The following is a 22,690-nucleotide window of genomic DNA, read 5'->3' as shown; positions in this document are numbered from 1 at the left end:
TTGCAAAAGAAACCCAGGTAACCACGGTGACTGGTGCTAGTGACTGAGTAGGGTATGCTCTTCCCTCTCGGTCGATATCAAGCCAGCTCCTCAGCACGGCGCCAGGGGCCACGGCGCTGCTGGAGCCCAGGGCCCAGCTTTCAGACAGTCATGACTGCTTGTCCAGGGGCTCTCCCTGCAAACACTTCAGCCAGTGCATTCAGTGCCTGGCAGGACAGCTCCTCAGCACCATCCCCACACCCCCTTTCCGTTCTGCCCGTCAAGGCGGCCTGCACGAAGCAGCCGTGCTCCCAGCCGCCAGGGGCAGCTCTGCAGCACTCTGCTCCCCAGTTCAGCCTCCCCGAGTCCCACGTTTGCAGTCCCGCCAACCCCCCGTCACAGGCTCGGAGGGAACCATGCTGCTCCGTACCTCTGGTCAGGGTTGGGCTTGCCCTTCTTCCTCATGTTATTAGCCGTGGTCTCGCTGAAGTGCAGCCGCCCCACAGTGACCTTCGTGACCTGCTCTGGAGGCAGGTTGACCCTGGAAGGGGAAGCAGAGGAGCCACTGAGGACACAGAGCTGGAAAGGAGGCCGCATGGAGAGCGGCCATTTCCCCTCACGTGGGAAGATCAGCCCCCAGCTGCAACCATCTAGGGAACTCCCACCTCTTCCTCACTTCAAGGGGTGTTGCCAAAATGCCTCAGATCAGGCTCTGGCGGCCAGGGGGACCCACCACAGGTTAGTGAGCTCTGGGCATGGAGCGGAGAGGAGTCATTGTTTTGGGAAGTGAAGGAGACAGAGAGCGAGAACACTTTAAATACACTCCCCGCCTGAGCCCTCCATGCCAGCACCCCGTAGTACCCCCTCGCCCCACTCTGCCTTCCTACCCTCAGGGGTCCTCATCCCAGGGTCCCTCAATCTCCCCCTCCTTGGGTGGCTCTCCTGTGACAGGCTCCCCACCTTCAGGCCGCCACGCCCTGGGCAGTACTCACGTGACAGGGTTGAAGGGCCGTTTGCTGCGGTCAGACTGCGACTGCTCTATGTTGATCGATTGGTTCAAGGCCTCTAACTGAAGGGAAAGATCCAGGAACATTACAGAGAGTGGAATGGCATGGCTTTCCCCTCTCTCAGCCCCTTTTCCCTCATCACCATTGTCCCAAGGACAATCTATCCGGCCACTTACCCAAAGTACATCAACAGCAATAATCTCCCCAGTGTCTGGGCACCCATAATTACCCCCTGGGAATTTGCCTCACTGGCACCATAACCACTGCTCAGAAAAGACCAGGTTTACTTTGTCCCCTTACCATTGCCTGTACCTCCCATCCTCTTCTCCAGCTGTAAGAGAGGGCAGGAGTTCTCTGTACCAGCAGGGCCAGACGGCCTCTTCCTTGCTCCTCACACACAGACTCAAATGTACAGGCACTGATGTACATACACACATACAGAGCCCTGCCAGATTGCCCAGGGGAACCCTCTTTACTGCCTGTTCTCTCGTGACTAGACTTCACCCAGCAGATGGGGCTATGGCACAAGGCTCCTATCCTTCCTTTAGGTAACGTCCTGGTCACGCAAAACTTGTGATTTCCACACATGCAGGCCGGATCACATATGCTTGTATCACACACGTTGGCTCCCCTACGCAGGCTCCACTCACTGACCCACTCACCCACAAACAGTACACAGTGATATAATGCTCATCATTCCCACCCAGAGACTGACAAGATCATACACACGGTAACAACACTGCCTTTGGGCCTACGGACATTGACACACATGCTCGCACATGCACCCTGAAATGGCCTTCAGCTCTTGCAGGGTTCTCCCCCTTCCCCCAGAACTTGCCTTCACTCCATGCAGCTTCAGGTAGAAGCAGTCGAGGGGCTTCAGGCCCTCAGGGGTCTTCACATACTTGGGATCTCCGATCATGCCAATGTAGACCGTGACCTGGAAGTGATTCTTCTTCTGGCACACGAAGGCATCGTCGCCCACGGAGAAGTTGAACCCTTTGTCCGCATCCACCCGGTACGTAGGTGGGGGGCTGTGCACCAAGGTAGGGGGAAAAGGCAGCAGGCATTAGACTGAAGGAAAAACAACCCACTGATATCTCTGCGTGGTCTGATAATTTATAGCAGGGGAGCAGCATAAACAGACAGAGTGTTTCATAGACACTTCTCATCTCATTAATGATCACACAGACCAGCTCTCCTCGTGTTTACGACCAAATAACATCCCCGTGGCAACTACAAGAATGGCTAATGTGGGAAAGTAACAATAGGGAAGCACTGTATGTATTTTTAGTTGTCTTTTAATGCAGTTCAGTAGCTGGAAACTGGGAGGAGGAGCCAGCATCGTGTGACTAGCCCACCTCTGTGCAGATCACCAGCAGGCTCTCTGCTTCATGGGTCACCAGTGACCTAAAGACCCCTTTGTGCGAACTTCTGGTGTACAGTGTAATTTATCCAAGGATCCCGATGTGCTTGACAGGACTGTGCCACGGCTAGTTCTGGGTTCAAACACAAGCAGCTGTTTAACTGTGCACAGCTGCTCTATGCAGCCGGTTAGGGAAAAGAGCGTAAGAGAATCCCATAGCCACTGGAAGCTGCAGGGGGGATTTTAGGCTGGCAGAATGTTTCCGGATCGAAAGGGAATATAGTTATTTGACTTGGAATTCGCTCAGGCCGCCAGGGTCATTCCCAGCTCTTATACAAGGTGCCACAGAATCTTTCATGACCACCAGGCAACAGAGAGGCATCACGTCCAATCACACAGCCCCTCCTCGAGCCCGGCATTGGAGCACTGACTTCGTACAGACTCAGAGTGAGCACATCCTGCTGCCCCTGCCTTGCCCTTGGAGGTCTTCCATCCACTCACCCCCAAGGTTCAGCCCTGCTTAACGTCTGCGATCTGACTTCTGAATTCTGCTCCTCGGGACAGGGGGCAGTGCTGGTGGATCAGGCTGACCTAGGAAGCCACGCAGGGATGGAGGTGTGGGGGGGCACTGGACATTCTCTGGGGGTTTCTCTCCTGAACAGGATCTTTCAAGGAGACTGATGAGACCCCTCATGGGGTTCCGTTCTCCAAGTGACCCATCCCGGCCTTGCTGCCAGGCTATACCCGCCCCGAGCAGCCGGATTCCCGGGGAAATCAGAACCACCTGCTGCCACTGCTAACAGCTCCCACCATGGCACGTCCTGGCTGGGCGGGGAAACTTGGGCTACAGAGAAGAAACACACGCACCAGCTGGGGAGGTTTAATCTGTATCTCCCTAATGGGCTGGTTACCACGGGAACGGCAAAAATATGTGGCCTTCGCACCAAGTCCCCCTTTCTCCCACCTCCCAAGATCCCTGGCCTGCACTCTGGGCTAGGGCCCCTCTGCGGGGCACTGCCTGCCTGGCACAGGTGGGAAAGGAAACACCCTCAAGTCAGTCACTCACTCAGCATTTCAACTGGGAGACCAAAATCCAATCTTTTCCCCCCTCTCCTCGATTTTCAAATCACAGGGAGCATCTGCACATAATTACAGGTGCCAGGACTCATTTTTCACACTAGGCATTAAAAAGTACAGCGCATCCTTCCGCCAAAGAAAAAACCATGCCACCTTCCTCTCCTCCCAGGTGTTAATTTTTAGAATGAATGAACAACAGAGCTTCAAAAGGTCTGAGTGTCGGTCAGGAGTGACTGGGAGGGCAGGACAGCCACTGACAGAAAGACTTATGGCTCCACCAGACTATTAGACTGGACAGACTTTGTAGGCAGAAGTAAAGGCAGGAGAGGGTCGCTCCCTTTTATACAGGCGTCTTCCCTCAGGCCTAGTCAATTCAGAGCCACGACTACCAGCCTGGCCTAAAAGAAGCCCCTCTCTTCTGGGGTCAAAAGGCAATTCATTCCGCTAAGCACGCACAAGAGACCCAACTAATCGAGGGCAAGATGTGTGGGTTCCCTGGAAGATGGGGTATTTTCACTTGAGCGATAGCTGAACAGCAGCCAGTGGGTGAAATGTGGTCCAGGAAATTCTTCAGCATGACCATCTTCATCCTTAACACTGCAACATGGCCCACAAAGACTACAGTCCCAGTATGCAGTGCCCCGTCCTGATCTGGGCAGCCCAGCCACACTGCCCGCTGGGCATTTCCATACTGGCAAAAGCACCTGGATCATGCACGGGTGACAGAAGATGTGCGAGGATGCAACTTATTCAAGCTTTATTGAAAGGATCTTTCGCTCACGCTTTCATATCATTGGCTGTATGGGCTGCACTTCCACCCTGATGAGAAGGGTAATAGTTTTCATTTATTTTATGATTACCAGTATCATTATCCCCATTTTACAGATGGGGAAGTGAGGTATAGAGGATGGGTGACTGACCTAAGGTCACAGAGTAACAGGGTTGGGGTTGGACGCCAAGTGTCCCGACTCCCAGTCCTATGCTCTTGACACAGTCACAGGGCCTCACAGACCACACGGCCTTCTGATGAGGGTCACTGCCATCTACTTCATTTAGTGCCGAGTAAGCGCAGCCTCAGGACTTCTGGCAAGTAGCAAGTGCAGCCCTCAGCTCCCGACCTGCGATCTCCTACAGATTCATGACTGTTTCCCGAATGATTTGTAACTGCCAGGTTTCCCATCAGCCAATCAAGACTCTTAATTAAAACTCCAGTGACACAAACTGGATCAGAACAACAACAACATAAAGCATCAACAGAAACAGTAAGTTGGGTCCCTCTTTTAGAAGCATCACCCAGCCTCATGTCATCCCAAAGTTCATTCGCCAGCCAGTTCCTGCTCCCACTGCTCCTGGTTCCCCCACAAGCCACATCCCCTCACTGGTCTCCCACCATTCCGCCAGCAGAAACACACCACCCCCCTGGGTGGTGTTTTTTGGACTCCCCAGTGGCAAATGGGTTAATGTTGAATGACGTCTTCCTGGTGATTCAGGCTCTGGTGAGTAAAGCCGGGACAGCTCCATGAGTAACCATTTATTTCTTCCTTGGAGTGGCAGAGGGACCCTGGTCTGCCTGAGATGTGACCTGAACAAAAAGCAGATGCTGGAAGTGGAGAGCGCTACCTTAGCCAGAAAGAATGAGAGGAATTTCCCTCTCTCGCTCTTGCCCCTTCCTCACAGCTTCAGAGCTTCATTTTTGCTTTCCACTTCTTCCCACTAAACTCCTTCATCTGCTCTCGCGGGTTCCTCTCTCTCAGCAACGTACGAATTGCCCATCGTGGATCAGACCCAAGACCTGGCCCGTCTCTGACAGTGGCAGGCATTAGATGCTTCAGAGAAAGGTGTAAAAGCCCTGCAGCAGGCAGAAATGGGATTATCTGCCCTCCAGGTTAGGTCTCTCCTGTTCCTCAAGCTCTGTCATTTGATCCAGGTCTTTCTGTCTTTCCCCTTGGTCCCTCGTGAATGGGTCTCTGAGAGCATGCAGTCTGGGCTCCTCAGGCCCTGGTCCCTGTACCAACCGTGTGCATGCACATATACACACAGACCCTCCCTCCCCTAATAACCGCTCTCACCCTGACACACACTCCCCCACTTTGCACAGAAACACAATTCACTCACTCCCGCCCTACACTATCGCTGCACCTTCAGAAACTGCACAGTCTCCTCCACTCATCCCCCTGGGCCTCAACCTCACTGAACTCCGTAGGGTACCAGGGCCCTGCTGGAGGGGCGGTGGTCTGCATGTGCCACTGATGTACCAGGGGAGAACCATGTGCCAGCTGCAGCCAAGAGAGATACAGCGAGTGAGGAGGAGGGGGAGGAGTTCACAAAACAAACAGAAGCCTCCCAAATGTGTTCTGGTTAACGTCCATTCGGGCTGATGGCTGCCCAACACACATGCGCACACACACAGAGAAAACCCCGCGGAGGGTCCCCCCTCCTCTGCCTCCCAGAACACACTGCCCAGCTGAACATGATTCCCCATACTTCCATTCCCCATAGCACCAAATAGACAGAGCTTTCTGATTGGCTGTGAGTGATGTCATCTCCATGGACAACAATCCTCTGCAAACATCCAGGGTCTAATGTGGAAATTCCATTTCAGAGCTTCTGAAGCCAGATGGGACCATTCTGATCTTCTAGTCCGAGCCCTGGGTCAAGCCCCTAACTCCTGGTTGAGCTCTGTTAGCAGGACACATCCAATCCTGATTTAAAGCATGGAGAATCCACCACCTCCCTTGGTAAATTGCTCCAGTAATTATTTACCCTCACTGTTAAAAAATCCATCCTGTAACAGCAAAAACACCATCTCTGGCCTCCTGCCAGATGGGTGTTGTATCCCCTTGGAAACTATCTCCCCCAAGTTTCAACTCACCGCCTTTGGTGGCACTGGTATGCAGAATTATACCCCATGAAGCACTGGCCTACAAAATTCCAGCACCCTGGGCCATGGGGATAATTAACATACATTTCTTGGGTTTTAAATGCGTCCTCTGGATGGTTCCATCCTTGATGGACGTTTGGTGCCAATCTGGCATTGGGGGATAAACGACCTTAGGTGCCAGGCTCCACTACTGAGAGTGAGAATGAAGATTATTCATTGACTTGCAATCTGCCTCATTTCAACGAATCAAAACTCAGGCCACAGCCAAAGCCACACTAATTTTTTCCAGTGAGAGTGGGAAGGTCAGAGGGCAAACTCCTGGGAATAGGTCGTCTAGGGTCAAATGGATTATTTTAGCCAAAAGGCCTCCACTGATGAAAAGTAGATTAACGCAGGTTTCAGAAGCTCAGGATTGGAGAAGAGGTGATTTCTTCTAATGCTGAGTGAAGCTGAAAGGTTATGAACTCCCCAAAGCCAGTGTCTGACATGAGGGATGGTGGTGGTGTGGGGCCCCAGGCCTCTGCGGTGGGGGGCGGGCTGGCTTGGGGGGCAGAGGGGAACCACCCCACAGCACTCACTGGCGGTGCGGCTGGGGCCGGGTCGCTGCACTTCCCGATGCCGGTGAGTGCAGGCCCGGCCCTGCTGCAGAGCTCAGGGGAGTGGGGGCGGGGCTAGGGTGGGGAAGAGGTGGGGCAGGGGCAGGGGCAGAGGCCATGGGGAAGAGCTGGAGCAGGGGCTGAAGCAGCACGCAGCTGTGCAGGGCACCAGGAAATTTGGTGCCCCACATTTCCTGGTGCCCCACATTTCCTGGTGCCCTATATGCAGCTGCGTGCTTTGCGTACAGGTAAGGACGGCCCTGCCCAGGGGCTGGTGAGAAATGCAGCCCGGGGCTGGGAACCTGAGCAATTTCCTGTGGGTCTGCGCTCGCTCCCCACTCTCACCTGCTGGACCCATGTGAAGGGCAAGAGTAAGAAAAGGATGAGATTCTGATCCCACAATTCAGCTCCCTAGGGCTGAGATTGGAGCTAAAAACCCTCTGGCTTCTTCTGGAGAACGAAACACCTAGTACAGAACCAGTCACACACGTGGTCACCTGGCTCGGAGTAACCCTGTGGAGAACCCACCTCTCTGCTGCAATTCTCCTCCAGTTTGGAACAAAGCACCTCATCTTCCCCCGACATCTAGCTCTGGAGCTGGTACACAAGAAGCTCCAAGAGCTTTGCAGAGGTCAAAGCCGCCTTCTCATTCTAGCACTGCTGCAGTGGGCTCCCGGCCGGGGCTTTCCCAAATGGCTGAGCTGTGAGAGACAACTTAGGTCTGCCTCCTAAGGATCAGCTCTCCCTTCACTCCTTGAGGCCTGGAAAGGAAAGGCCAGCTGGGCCTGCTCCCTTTCTGTGACCCCCTCTGGCTGCCCACATGGCTCTGGCCCAAACAGCTTTGTCCTTCCAGAGAGAGGTTAATTCTGCATGAGAGGAAGGACGGTCTTCCCACTAAGGCAAAGGCCTGGGAGTCAGCCCAGCTGGATTCTGTTCCCAGATCTGCCAAAAGCTCATCCTGTGACGGGGGCAAGTCCCGTCATGTCTCTGTGCCTCACTTTCCCCAGCTGTAATATCGGGTTTAATTCACTGAGAACCTCAGCGGTAGGCAGTGTTGCTACACACCCGGTGGGAACTTGGAACCAGCGGCCACACACTCTGGCATCTGAGGCAGCCTCCCTAGGTCACACGCCCTTCCCTGCTCCCGGAGCCAGCCCTGCCATGAGTCCTTGGCCTTTTCTCTGCACGTCGTTCTGACGAAGCCTGATCATTCTCTCATTTTAGCTGGTATCCTGCACAACAAAGCCCCTCCCCCGAGCCCCAAAATAGGGCCCCAAACAGAGACTGGCTGGGTGGGACCTGAGGAGGAGTACGGGGTGTTTACAGGACTAGCCGCTCCTGGAATCCAGACTGCTGCTTGCCAGTGTTCAGTCACCTTTCCGGAATGCGGGGAGGATTTGCAGCAATTTCTTCCTGAACATTCATCTTCCTTGCCCTGTGAGCTGCGCGCACTTGTTCCCTGCACCCCGCCCTTCCCTCCACTTCAGCCTCCCAGCCTTTCCCTCCCCCTCGCAGCATTTCTCTGCACCCCTCAACTCCACCTCAGCCCCTTGGCCTTTCCCTCCATCTCCGCCCTCTCTCCCAGCCTCCTGGCCTTCCCCTCCCTGCAACTCTCTTCCTCCTGCCCCCTGTCTGGCTCTCTCTGGGTACGTCTAATCTGGAGCTGGAGGTGTAATTTCCGGCTCGGGCAGACCTACCCATGCTAACGTGGCAGCGTAGCCTCGGCTGCGCAAGGAGTTAGCCACCCTGACTACGAGCCTGTCTGAAAGCGAGGTACTTACTTGGGCAGCTAGTCCCTCCTGCCACTCGAACCGCTGCAGCTACGCTTCTGTTCGTAGTGTGCTGACTGGATCAGAGCTGGCCTGGGTACGTCTGCCTGAGCTGCGAATTCCACCTCCAGTGCAGACTTAACCTCTGTCTTTCTCTCCCCCCACTCCCTCTGCATGTTTCCCTTCCCGCTGTCGCTACTCCCCAGCTCTCGCCAAGCCTGCGGGCAGCAGGAGCCAGCGGCCCACTTCTCCACACTCCTGATCAGGGTCTCTTTTGATGAGCCATGTCTCACGCCTTTAGAGGAGAGTTAATGTTCATTTTAAAAATTCAGGGCGGTGGATGAGCCTGAAGCTGGGGGCAGAGGCCCCTCTGATCCAAAGAGACCCTTAGACGGGCTGGGTTTGGTATCACAGGCTCCTGCTAAGCGGGGCTGGCCTGTGCTCTGAGTAACGTAAGGCGATGGCGATAGCCAGACCTGCCTCGGATGGTGCAATCAGCCGCTCACACACAGCTCTGTTCCTGGGGTCAGCCGGCATTTCACGCTCGCAGAGAATTAACTTTCCCCTGGGCAGGTTACAATGGAGACCGATGCAGGATCTCAGGGATTCCAGCACAACGCTGCCCCCCCAAGTCCCCCTGCGACTCCCAGGGTAAGGGAGGACAAAGGGCTGGTGGGGTAGACATGAGTGTGGCTGTATCTCTGGGGGACCAGTCAGTTACTCACAGCTCCTTGTAGTTGGCATCGTAGAGAGTCACCCACTTGTTCTGCTGATGCGGCTGCCACTTTATAGACTGGTAGTTGGGATCCAGGTAGGAGCCGTTTAAGCTGTCGTTGTCTTGAATCAGCCCTGCAGCCATGGGGAAATATTTACTGAAATCATTTCTGTGAGGTCCCTGACCAGGCAAGAGCTCCCCATGCTGGTGCAAGGGAGATACTTCCACTCTGCACTCACTCACCCAGGGGGCCCATGTCCTGACTGCGCTATCCGTGCGCTCTGTGCCCCAACCCAGGGCCAAAGGGAGAGTATCCACCCTCTGCACTTTCAGCTCCAGGAACAACTCTCTCATTTGCTTATCTGGGGGGACACTTCCATTCTCACTCTGTCCTGCAGGCTCCTCTCCCGTGCACCCCACCTGGGGAGAGCTCCCCCTGCTGGTGCCAGGGAGGTATTTGGTAATGTTGGGGGAGGGGTGGGACGAAGAGCACATACCTGGTGAGAGTGCCCCCTGCTGGTGCCAGGGAGGCGTTTGGACTCTGTCAGGGTTGAGTGGCACAGACCCCATACCTGGCTCCTGCTTTATCATCCCGTTGAGCATCTGTGCGTTGAGTGTGTTGGGGGGCGACTCTGAGTGTTTCCGCTTCTTGGCTGGGTGAACTGGGAGGCTGCAGAGACCAACCGGGACAGCAAACCCTGAGCTGCGAGGCAGCGAGCAGGGCAGCTGTCAACCTCCACCAAGGAAAAGGCAAGCGGGGGGCTGATGGGCCCCAGCGGCAGGAGCAGGATAGGGGCAGGGGCTCAAGTGAGGGCAAACGTCTGGTTCAAACGTTTAAAAATTAAAGGCTTTGTGCTCTCAGTAAAGGGAGACCCATTACTTTTCCATGTCATTATTGCCCCTCCCCTCTGCCACGCCCCACCCCTGCACCTCCTCCATTCCCCACCCCACTGCCCCCTTACCGCCATGCCCCACCCCTACACCTCCTCCATTCCCCACCCCACTGCCCCCTTACCGCCATGCCCCACCCCTGCACCTCCTCCATTCCCCACCCCACTGCCCCCTTACCGCCATGCCCCACCCCTACACCTCCTCCATTCCCCACCCCACTGCCCCCTTACCGCCATGCCCCACCCCTACACCTCCTCCATTCCCCACCCCACTCCCTTACTGCATGTTCTGCCATACACCCTCCATTCCCCACCCCCACTCCCTTACTGCATGTTCTGCCATACACCCTCCATTCCCCACCCCCACTATCTCCCTCGCACCACCCTCACTTTCGCACCACTGTGCTTCACCACTCTGCCCTCCAGGCCATGGTATCGTAACCTCTGCCCCATGTCCTCAAATCCCCACGATCACACTCCCCGGCCTGCTACGACGTCCCTCCTCACCCTAGTCTGACTCTTCACCCGTGGTTTTACCTGCTAGCTGTGTTATCACTCAGCACAGAAACTCCCCCGTGCCCAATGCGCCCCACTAGTGCACCCTTCTTCACCATCCTCACTCCCCGCGCACACTCATCGCTCGGAAACAGCAAGCGAGGACGTCCGGGATCCAAACATCCCCCTCGGTCCTTGCTGTCCCTCCCCGGCGCTCTTACTCTGCTCCGTGCTGCTGCAGGAGCTGGTGAAGCATCTGCGACTGCTGGGCGTGGTGAAGATCACCTGGGGACATGCCCTGCCCGATGACGTATGGCGGCATCAGCGGCTCAGGCTTCATGAACATGTCCCGCTGCATGCTGGGATAGTGGGGGTTGTGCTGCTGCTGGTGGGGATGCGGCGGAGGTGGTGGGGGACCCTGAAGGTGGGGAGGCGGGGGAGGGTGCTCCAGCCGGGAAGGTGGGGTCATGTGGCACATGTTCTCGGGGGTCATGGTCCGGAGGAGGTGAGGATCTTCAAAGAAAATATAATGGATTCATTAGAACGACGTACAAAGCCAAACACAATCTGTCCCGAGTCCACCCCGCCCGCCCCCCCCCCCCCCCCCCCCCCGAGTCCCAGGGGAGTCCAAACCCACCCACGGCAGATCACATCATGTTCCCGCAAACTCCCTCCGCTTCCCCAAGCTCGGGTTACTAAACGGCTGGGGTTCCCTGAACACAGCCTCTTTTTCGAGCCTCTGCCCTATGTCTGGGGAGGGACAATTTGAAAAACAACAGGCAACATCCAGGGTTTTGCAGAGCAGACAAGCTGCAGCTCAGAAAGAGCCTCCTGTGAATCGGCAGCTGATTGGTCCATTCCCCTGTAAGCCACAGTGGCTGGATCCCGCCGACCCAGGTCCCAGCTCCCAGCTACAGGGTGGGGGTCCCGCAGGGAGGTGCTGAGTGACAGCTAGCAGTGGGTCCTGGGCTTGTGCCAGCCGCCCTGTCACTGTGACAGGGAATGACACTGCCTCCCCACCTCCAGTGAGTACCCCCACCACAGGTACCCCCCTCCAGCATCCCCCGCTGTACGTCCACCTGCCTGCCCCCTGCCTCAGTCCCAACACACTTGGGCCCCTAGCCCACCTCTCCCAAATGAGTCTACTCTGGTGTGGGTCACTGTGCAGGCAATTCTGGGACTGGATTTCTCTTCCAATCTCCTGCTTCTTGGGAGGCCCAGGTGTCCCACGGGGATGGCTGGGGATTTCCAGTTTGTAAGGAGAGTTCCAGCTACTTTTCCTTTATAAACTCAGCAGCATGGTGGGGCTTTGGGCCCCATGATTTGGAAAGGAGGATTGAGGAAGCTGGATGAGCAGAAAGCCCCACGCCCACAGTTAGCAAGGGTCCCAAAGGGCTCACATCTGATCTAGTCAATGCGTAATAGGAGGCTGACACCACATTACAGCTAAGGTTCAAACAACACAATCGGGATGTTCAGAGCTCAAGCTCCCAGTATCTCCCAGCACACAAGTCACTAACGCCTTGGTACGTAGGTGCAATGGGGCAGAGTTAGTATTTAGCTGAACTGCTGTAGCATCAGGAATCGGGGCTCCTGTGATGATTTAACTTATGTCTGTCTGTCTCTACAGCACGCTACAAATGCCACTTCGGTTGTGAGAAGGACCCATCCATCCCTGATGTCTTTGTGCCTCTATCTTGGCTTGGAATTGCAAGCCACAGGGCAAACAATGCAGAGAGATCAGGAGCTGTTAATCCGGAGGATCACCTAATGAAATGCAAGCACCTCGGCCAATGAGCCCACAGATATCCCGTCCTTCCAGGTGAGCTAGTAACCAAGCAATGGCTCACCTGACAAGGGACTTGACTGGTCACCTGTCCAAGGGGACTGCAGCTTTACAAAAGGGCAGCTCCCTCACAGACCACCATATTTAGAGAGGGAGACGCACTAGAACCTGACGGCTGAGCGGGAGGAGAGGGACACAGGAAGGACCAGGGACCCCGGAAAAGTCTGTCCCAGACCCATAGGCTTCTCGGAGTGGCAAGGAGGGATTTGCATGCAGGCTTTATTTTTCTAGAGATCTGTATCTATCTCGTCTATGCAAACAGAGTATGCACTTAGAAACTGCTTTGCAGAGTCTGCGTGTTACCTGTTTACACTGCCACGGAGCCCTCAAAGAAATCAGAGGGTCCACTGCTTCGGCAGAACTTGGGGAGCATGCAGCCGCTACTGGGGAGGCTTGGACGAGGCAGCACTAGTTCCAGGGCCTATGCAATCAGACCGCGTGGTCCCCACTGCCAAGAGGGGTGTCAGACAAGGGGTCTGCCCCTGCAGCATGTGCCTAGAAGCCCAGAACCCAAGAGACAGTCTGGCTGAACTCTGCCCAGGCCCAGCAAGCTAAGAGCAGCCTGGGGAGCATGCAGATGGGAGAGCTCATGAGGGTTGTAACAGCCCCGTCGTACTAGGTGGCGCTGTGCACATCCAGAGCCAAGGAACAGCCCCTCCCCAAAGAGCTGACAATATAAAACAAGAGACAAGCAGCAGGAGGGCGCGTCAGGTAACAGCAAGACGCTTAGGGACAGCCGGATAAGCAGCGGTCACAGCACTCCTGCTGCCTAGCCGCAGCCGAGGATTTTGTGAGCACACTCAGAAGCTGCACAGGAAATAAGACACGGGAAAGCTCACTTGCTGTGCCCCCAGCACCACCCTGCAAACCCAGACTAGTCCCCTCGTTGCACCAGCCCTGCCTAGCTCCTGCCTATCGTAGATACTTCTCTGGCCCCCAACACTACAGGATCTGAGCACCTCACAATCTTCTGGGTATTTAGCATCAACCCGCCCCCCGAGAGGCAGGGAAATGCTGTTATCTCCATGCTACAGCCAGGGCCAATCGGGAGGGAGGGCCATTTGGCCTGGGCCTGGGCCTGGGCCTCAAGCTCAAAGGGGGCCTCAAATTGAGACATTTGTTAATTTTTTGGTATTTGATAAGTTTTGCAACTTGTTTTTATGAACATAATTTTTTTGCTAACTGATAGATTTTGTCATATTAAAGAGTTAAAAATGTTCATAAATATTAATAAAAATATATCAGTTCTGATGGCACAAGATTAGACCATGTGTCATCATTTTGTCTTTTTATTATGGCTTGGGGCCTTGTAGCGAGGTAACAACTCACTGGTGCGGCACCTCCTGCTGGTTGTCTGGGAATTAGCTCTTTTCCAGTGTACGGCGCACCCTCTGCTGGCCGATGGCTCACCTGCCTCAGGTCCCCATGTCCCTCCCGGACCCCAGTGCTACTTTATCTCAGGGTTCTGCCCCAGCAGTACCATCCCACTCTGGGTCTCCCCTCCCAGGGGAACTCCCAACCCTCTAAACCCACCTTGCCTCAGTGGCTACTGCCCATCCTCATCTAGCTCCCTCTCACCGGGGCAGACTGCAGTCTGTAAAGGCCACTCATCACTGGCACGGGGGTAGGACCTACTGCCTTTGCCTCTCCCCAGGCTGCCCCTCTGCAGCCCCAGTACCTTTTCATAGGCCTTCATCAAGGTCGGCAGCCTGGGGGTTTACCAGGCTGGAGCTCCCCAGCTCCCTTTGCCCTTCCCCAGCACTGCTCCGCTTCAGGTACCTTGCTCCCAGGCAGCTAGCCCTTCCCCCTTCAGGGCTAGAGTGAGACTCCTACAGCTCCTGGCCCCCAGCCCTCTTATCAGGCCCAGCTGGGCCCTAATTGAGCTGGCCACACCTGTGGTTGCTTCCCCAATCAGCATAGCTTGGCTGCTTTTAACCCCTGTCTACTGGAGTGGGGCAGCTGCCCCACTACAGGCCTCAAAAGCTGGAAGTGGCCTGGGCCTCCCTGGACCTCTGAGAGGGCCTGGTTACAGCTGGGGAACTCAGGCGCGGAGAGGCGAAGGAGCTTGCTTACGGCCTCACAGGAAACCTGGGGCAGAGCAGGGAACTGAACCTGGGTCTCTCCAGTCCAAGGCTAGTAACATAATCACTGGACAATCCTTCCTCAGTTCTTGTATCAGCAAGCCCAGCAACTCCCTGCTCCCTCACTCCCAGCTTATCCTGCTCACTGCCCCTTTATCCTGGAGCCATGACCCACCCTGTAACCACAGTTCCAACCTCTCCCTCTCCGTGCCACACCCACGCCCTCCAGTCACTGCCCCCTCCACCTCCACAGCCTCCTCTCCTAGCCACGCAGCCCTCCCAGCCTGGGCTTTCGACTGCACGCTGGCTGCACTTTGTGGCTGCACTCTCATTCTCACTGAAGTCAACGCTTGCCATGGGAGCGACCCTCTCTGAGCCCCTGGGGAGGGAAGCCACAGGTGGGGGCTGACTGGAGAAAGACATAACAAAGACACAGACTGGCCCAACCTGCCTTTTGAGGGTTGGAAATCTCACCCTCCGTGGTACAATAACGAGATATTTGTGTGTGTGTGTGCATTTAATTCACGAATATACATTTTTAAACACAGAGAGGACTTTGTTCCTCACATTTAAATAAACAAGGGAGATTCAAATACACACTCCTACTCCCCACTTCTATATGTGGGATCAGATATTGAAATGAAGCCACTATCTGGACTTATTTGACTGTGTTGCCATCAAAATAAATGTTTAACGGGCGGCATCTGGGGGTGTATGCAAACTAACTGTCCCCACCACAGGCCCCGATCCAGAAACAAATTCCTCACAAGGAAAACTCTGTGTCCACATGGAGCTCCTGGCAAGATCCAGGCCTTACACCTTAACCTGCAAACACTCACTACCCAATACACCACATACTGATGCAAGCAGTCTCACTGAAGTCAGTTCATTGGAATTAATTTGCAAACTGGATTCAATTAACTTAGGCTTGAATAGAGACTGGGAGTGGATGGGTCATTACACAAAGTAAAACTATTTCCCTATGTTTATTCCCCCCCTGTTCCTCAGACGTTCTTGTCAATGCTGGAAATTGCCCACCTTGATTATCACTATAAAAGGTTCCCCCCCCACACCCCTGCTCTCCTGCTGGTAATAGCTCACCTTAAGTGATCACTCTGGTTACAGTGTGTATGATAACACCCATTGTTTCATGTTCTCTATGTATATAAATCTCCCCACTGTATTTTCCACGGAATGCATCCGATGAAGTGAGCTGTAGCTCACGAAAGCTTATGCTCAAATAAATTTGTTAGTCTCTAAGGTGCCATATGTACTCCTTTTCTTTTTACTGAAGTCAATGGGACTACTCACAGTATTATTTGCAGCAGCAGGCCCTTACCCTGTTAGAAAGAATGGCGTCCCTAGGCTTCAAACATTCAGCTGGACTGATCCTAAGTCAAATGCCTCCCAGTGCAATACATTAAGAAATAAGGCCCAAGGAAAGGTGGAAGTTTCTAACATGAACTGCTGAAACCCATTTGTTTTCACACATGAATCTCTGGAGACCCCAACTCCACCCTGCAAAAAAAAAATTCACGTGGGAGCTGAGAAAAGACATGAGAAATTTTAGCCCCAAGGGTCGTTTTTTGGGGCCAGAAAATAGTAAATGTCTGGAAGAAAGGTCTAGGAATTAAATAAATCGTAATTGGATTTGGGCCCCAGATACGACGTTTTGGTTGGGTTCATCTCTATCCTTAACCTGAATTACTATATCTCGGATATGATATTAGGTAACAATACTTGAATATTAAGGAGCGGCACTACATACTCCAGCTTGAAGTTGAAGCAGTGTTGCCAACTCTATGAAACTGCAAGTCAAGTTATATTTGATGATCATCTTAAAGCCCCAGATCCTGGAGTCCTGTGAAGATGTGAGTTGCATTGTAAACAAAAGGTAAGTTCCTAATTCTTGTGATTACAGAGAAAAGTTTGAAAACATGAACTCCAAAGGCTCAAACACCAGAAGGGTAAATACAAAGAACACAATATTTATTTATTTTTAAAATCTCATGATTTTAAGGCAATCTCAGGATTTTTGGGGGGTGGGGGGGAGGGGAGGAAATCACTCAAGCTGTTTGAAAACTTGGGGTTGGCACCATAGAAACCAGCTACCCATTACAGTCAACACCGCCCCTTCTGCCCCTGCCCAAAAACCAACTCATCCATCTGAAGTTTCACATGCCTCATCTCAGCGCAGGGTAGAGGGTTTTACGGAACGTCTAGGGCAAGTCACACTGGGCAGTACAGTGCTAGGTGCCTATGTGCACACAATGGGAGGTGCACATGAAGACTCTGGCATGACCCCTGTCCTCCGGCACAAGCAGAGGCCACTTGTGAACTTACAGAGCTGAGCGCAAAGCGTTATTACTCCCCTCCTTCCAGACACTCTAACCAAGCGGCTGTTAGACCCTGGCTCAAGAAACCAGCTGCCTACATGGACGATCTTGCCAGCTACAACCCTATCTCAAGTCTGCCTTTGTGGGGGAGGTTATCGAGGTGGTGGTGCAAGGAAAATCTGGAAACAGAGCTCCCTGCTAATCAAGGGAATCTCCCCTGCCCCATCATACATCCCTCCAAGCAACAGACATGCAAGGATGCTAGAGACGCAGTGTTAGTTATGTGAATGACAGGCATCACTTTATAATCACACCTGAATACAGTGGTGCCTCTGCATTCCCTGGACTTGGCCGTGACAGGGGCTTGAAGGAAGGTGACCCCTAGGCAGCAAAAACTGTATAAAATGGAGACATTGCTCACTGGCTGGGGGAAATGACCAAATAATATGGTTAGGAACTGTCCCCATTAGCGAGGGGGCACATCTACCTTTTGTCACAGAAGTTTGCAGTTGAAAGGTATTACTGGCCTCTTGGTTGTTCCTGGATTCCCAGGTTCGTCTGTGGGAGGAAAACTGCAGCCTTTTCTTAGAAGGGACCTTGCTACACTCCTCAGCGCCTTGCTCACTTCCAGAACAGATTGCTGCCATGCGCTCTGCATGGGGCTATAACCGAAGACCACCTGAGAGCTACCTTCACCATCCTCTTTGCAACACAAAGTAACCAATTTAAATAAATGATTGAAACTCTTGCCCCAGGATACTCCTCCTCCAGGCAGATTTAAACTCCTCCATTACGAGATGTTGCAAGTGAAGAAACAGAGCAAGAACTAAAAGAATCAACACTGACATTAATGCAAGGTGGTCAAACACGAGAAATGGTCTGTTAATGGCTAGAAGTATATATAGAGGCAAACCTGCGTTTTGGCTTAATTCTCTTGCTTCTACATCTGAGAAGAGAACAAAAGAATATGGTATCCAAGTTGGTGAGGAAGCTGTGCAAGGACAGAGAACAAAGTATGACCAGGAACACTTTACCATGTGCTCAGACAATGAACATAAAACAATGAAGATGCTAGAACTGGTAGGATGCAGACATGGGGCGTTCAATTAAACCTCTTTGGGGAATAAGTAACACCAAAAGCACAGGATGGAAGTTCACACATTGTCCTGCAACTGCCACCATCCTCATAGCTGCTTGACTGGAAACGTGGGACTGATGTCTCAGCTTCCCTAGGATTCTTGGCAGAAGGCTCAGAACCCAGCAGGCCAGACCGTCAGCTGGTGGAAATCTGTGCAGCTCCTCTGACTTCAGTGGTGCTCCACCAATTTATGCCATCTGAGGATCTCTCCCTATAATACATTTGCATCCAACTATAACCATTATAGTTTGGACACTGAGCAAGAGCAGGACTTCTCATGCTGTTTGCACAGGGATTCTACAGAGAGGCACTAGGCTCGCAAAAGCAACGGAATAAGGTTTAAGCGGAATTTGATAGAACACAGGCAGACGATGCTACTGCTGGAGTTCAGGAAAATCTAGCTTGACCTAAATAACGAAGAACTGAAACACACTAGGACAAAACTGAAAAGCGAATCCGAGAAGCTATGGAACATTTTGGATACTTAGCCAAAGTGACTGGTCCCAGATACATAGGTTCATCAGGCAAGCCCAGAACAGGAAAAGGAGGCTTGAAGCGTAGAGGTATGGGAGGCAGTGGGGCCTAGCAGATAGAGCACTAGACTGAGAATCAGGAGACCTGCATTCTATTCCCAACTCAGCCATCATAGAATCATAGAATATCAGGGTTGGAAGGGACCTCAGGAGGTCATCTAGTCCAATCCCCTGCTCAAAGCAGGACCAATCCCCAACTAAATCATCCCAGCCAGAGCTTTGTCCAGCCTGACCTTAAAAACTTCTAAGGAAGGAGATTCCACCACCTCCCTAGGTAACACATTCCAGTGTTTCACCACCCTCCGAGTTGAAAAAGTTTTTCCTAATATCCAACCTAAACCTCCCCCACTGCAGCTTCTCGTCCACTGTAACCCCTAGGTCCTTTTCTGCAGAACTGCTGCCTAGCCATTCGGTCCCTAGTCCGTAGCAGTGCATGGGATTCTTCCGTCCTAAGTGCAGGACTCTGCACTTGTCCTTGTTGAACCTCATCAGATTTCTTTTGGCCCAATCCTCTAATTTGTCTAGGGCCCTCTGGATCCTATCCCTACCCTCCAGCGTATCTATCTCTCCTCCCAGTTTAGTGTCATCTGCAAACTTGCTGAGGGTGCAATCCACACCATCCTCCAGATCATTAATGAAGATATTGAACAAAACTGGCCCCAAGACCAACCCTTGGGGTACTCCACTTGATACCAGCTGCCAACTAGACATGGAGCCATTGATCACTACCCGTTGAGCCCAACAATCTAGCCAGCTTTCTATCCACCTTATAGTCCACTCATCCAGCCCATACTTCTTTAACTTACTGGCAAGAATACTGTGGGAGACGGTGTCAAAAGCTTTGCTAAAGTCAAGGAACAACAGGTCCACTGCTTCATCCACAGAGCCAGTTATCTCGTCATAGAAGGCAATTAGATTAGTCAGGCATGACTTGTCCTTGGTGAATCCATGCTGACTGTTCCTGATCACTTTCCTCTCCTCTAAGTGCCTGTTGGGTAACCTTGGGCAACTCACTTCGGCTCTGTGCCTCAGTTTCCCCATTTGTAAAATGGGGATAATGACGCTGACCTCCTTTGTAAACCACTGTGAGATCTACCCACAAAACGGGCTAGATAAGAGCTAGGTATTATTGCTTAGTATTAGGTAATGGAACATCATATTGAGTCCCTTCCTTTCCCTTTTAATATTTACAACTGAAGAGCTACATTACTCCCCTAAATCTATGTTTGCGAAGGAGGTTACACTGCAGTTCATTGCGTCAACATGGAGGGAACATGTCCATGCAAAATAATGGAAGACAGAACCCACTGAATTCAGATTATTATCCATTTTGAAAAGACCTGCAAACTCCAATCCAGCACAGCACCGACAGAACATACGTTTAGCATATTCAGATTGGTTTGGTCAAGACTTCATAATAAACTGGGTGCTGAGAAAGCAAGTACATCGGTAAAAGGGTATCATGACCTAAAGGCAGTTGGAACAGAGTAGCAGGCCTATCCAGCTGGCAGATGGGAGGTTGGATGCTGTATTCTACTTACAGAACTGCAGGTTTCCAATCTGGGCATAACCTGCCTTTACGTGTTGAGTCTTAAACATGCTTATGAAGCAAATCACACAGTATGTGTCTGGTGCCTAACTTCTTCATAAAACCTCCATGGGTTTTCCTGGGGTTTTCCAGGAGGTGAGTTGGGATTGATTTTTCTTTCATACGGGGGAAAAAAAAAACCCACAAAACCCCACACACCTGGGTTTTCCAGGTTGGAGGAAATCACCACAAACCCTGCTTGCAGGCCCTGAACTCCCAGCTCATTACACCACTAGCAGGGCTGAGTTCAGCTGAGGCCCTCGATTTCCATGTCTGAGAGAAGCTTGTCGCCCTCTCAACTCAAACTCACTTTTTCCCAGTAAGCCAACAAAACCAGAGTCCATTGACCCAGATGCAAGGCAAACCTTGTTTGTTTACACAGGCTTTTGCCGAACTGTGTTTGGGGAATGTGGGGTGCATTAGTCTGTGATTTCAGATCTCTTGGGGGCGTCTCATAGCATCACAGAATATCAGGGTTGGAAGGGACCTCAGGAGGTCATCTAGTCCAACCCCCTGCTCAAAGCAGGACCAATCCCTAATTTTTGCCCCAGATCCCTGAATGGCCCCCTCAAGGATTGAACTCACAACCCTGGATTTAGCAGGCCAATGCTCAAACCACTGAGCTATCCCTCCCCCCTGGAGGGATTTGTTCTCCCTGCACAAGAGAATGACTGGATCCCAGCACCCCACATTGGGACATGGAGAAGGGGACAGTTTGCAGGTGTTTCAAATGCAGAGAGAAGTTCCCTCCCCCGCCCCCCACGGAGAAAAAAGGAGGAGGATATGGGGCAGCAAGGACACAGCATTCCTGGATGACCAGAAGCAGCTGGCCCACCCACCCGCACAGGGAACCTGCACAAGGCCAGCCTAAGGATTCACTCACACTTGGTTTCGGGCCAGCCAGATTAGGGGATTCTTCCATGACACCAGCAGAGGAAGCAAAGCGTTGGCCATCAGCAGATGACGTGAGAACAGCAGAAGGCACTAGAGGTGAGTGAGGCAGACGGGTACCGCCCTGGTGGGGCTCGCTCAGTGAGAACAGGCAAGGAGAGGAGGGCTCTAGCTATGACCCGGAAGAAGTTGCTGGCAGACCCAGGATCTGCAGTAAACTGTCTGTGCTAGAGGTCAGGGTAAGATTTGCAAGCTCATTTGATATACACCCCCACCCCGCAGCACTGCCCCTCCACATCTCCATGCTACCACTGTGCACCCAAGAAGGGAATGGAGATCGCTCACAAGAGCTAGACAGGCCACTTCTGGCTAGGGGCCAGATGAGGTCCAACCACCTCTCAACTCCTAACATAAGGGGGAATGAGGCCTGAGCACCAGCCGGCTCCCTGGTGGCAGAATGGAGCGAAGTCCAGGCAACTTGCAATGGGGAGAGACGAGGCCTGGGAACTGGTCAGGCCTTTTGCATGGCATTGCCTGACAAGTCCAAAACTTTCTTAATAGGAATCATGGGGGGCTGGCAAAATTAACTGAGCTGCCCAGCACCCTTCCATGGAGAAAGAGCCTAGGGAGAGGGGAGGCTTGTGTGTAATTGAACCGGACTCTTTTCCTTTAGATGGGTTTTCATAACAACGCGAGATTTTCTCCGCATGCGTTATCAGTATGTTCCACTGAGGCTGCGCACAAGGGGTCTCTGCAGCCGCACTGGAGGGACTTGTGTTGTTATAAACCAAGATGCTATTGTGTTGTTATAAACCCAGAGGGGTGCCTGCACATGGCCATTTTCCTGTCACTGCCCCGGAGGGGAGAAAGAAAAAGAGGATGATTAAAAATATCCTTTTGTCATAAACTTTCCCATATTTTGGTCACTTCCTAAAAATCGAGCTCCAATGGGGGACCAGGCTCCTGCTTGCCCATGTCCCAAAGCCACAGGGCTAGGATGCATGGAAAGGGACAGTAGGCGGGAGTGAAGAGACAAGGGGACACTGAACTCACTTCCATGTGATGGGTGAGGTGACTGGTTACATCCCATTATGCAGTATATCTGTGCTGTTTACTGCCTCTACTGGGGTGCAGGGCTTTACACTGATTAGCTCTGAATTTCCCCTGGCTGTCCTGACACCCACCCACACCTGGCTCCAATCCTGCCAGGTCACTCTGCAGCTTGCTCCTCTCCCCCTCCAGTTTTGATGCCCATTGTTACTGAATTTACACCAGTGAAACCCCTGACAAAGACAGCATGACCCAGCTGTGCAGGGAGGGGCTAGGTGTTTTTCAGTCCAGTTAACTGACAAAGCCTCTGGAAACCCCAGAAGAGTTCTTGTCTGGATCAGCACTTGGAGACAGTCAGATGTTTCCCGATTGTGAGAGAAGCTCCATAACCCCCCTGGAAGTGCTCTAGGAGCACAGCTTGAGAGCTATTGAGATAGCCCACTGGAACCACT

General features: G+C 52.8%; 1 protein-coding gene across 7 annotated transcripts in view; it reads right to left on the bottom strand.

Annotated features, from left to right (window-relative positions):
• MYRF (myelin regulatory factor) overlaps window positions 1-22,690 on the bottom strand; it is a 137,553-nt gene that overhangs the window by 33,956 nt on the left and 80,907 nt on the right. For 5 of the 7 annotated variants that reach the window (XM_074954651.1, XM_074954649.1, XM_074954654.1 and 2 more), the window contains 6 exons: window positions 10,997-11,288; window positions 9,888-10,060; window positions 9,401-9,524; window positions 1,821-2,020; window positions 972-1,044; window positions 410-520 (listed from right to left, as the gene is read on the bottom strand). In XM_074954651.1, coding sequence (XP_074810752.1) covers window positions 410-520; window positions 972-1,044; window positions 1,821-2,020; window positions 9,401-9,524; window positions 9,888-10,060; window positions 10,997-11,288 — 973 coding nt within the window. The remainder of the gene's footprint in view (window positions 1-409; window positions 521-971; window positions 1,045-1,820; window positions 2,021-9,400; window positions 9,525-9,887; window positions 10,061-10,996; window positions 11,289-22,690) is intronic. The other 2 variants (XM_074954653.1, XM_074954656.1) reach the window with 1 other exon arrangement.

The sequence above is a fragment of the Natator depressus genome, chromosome 6, assembly GCF_965152275.1.
Source record: "Natator depressus isolate rNatDep1 chromosome 6, rNatDep2.hap1, whole genome shotgun sequence".
Taxonomy (NCBI): Eukaryota; Metazoa; Chordata; order Testudines; family Cheloniidae; genus Natator; species Natator depressus.
This window is presented reverse-complemented; position numbering and strand designations above follow the sequence as displayed.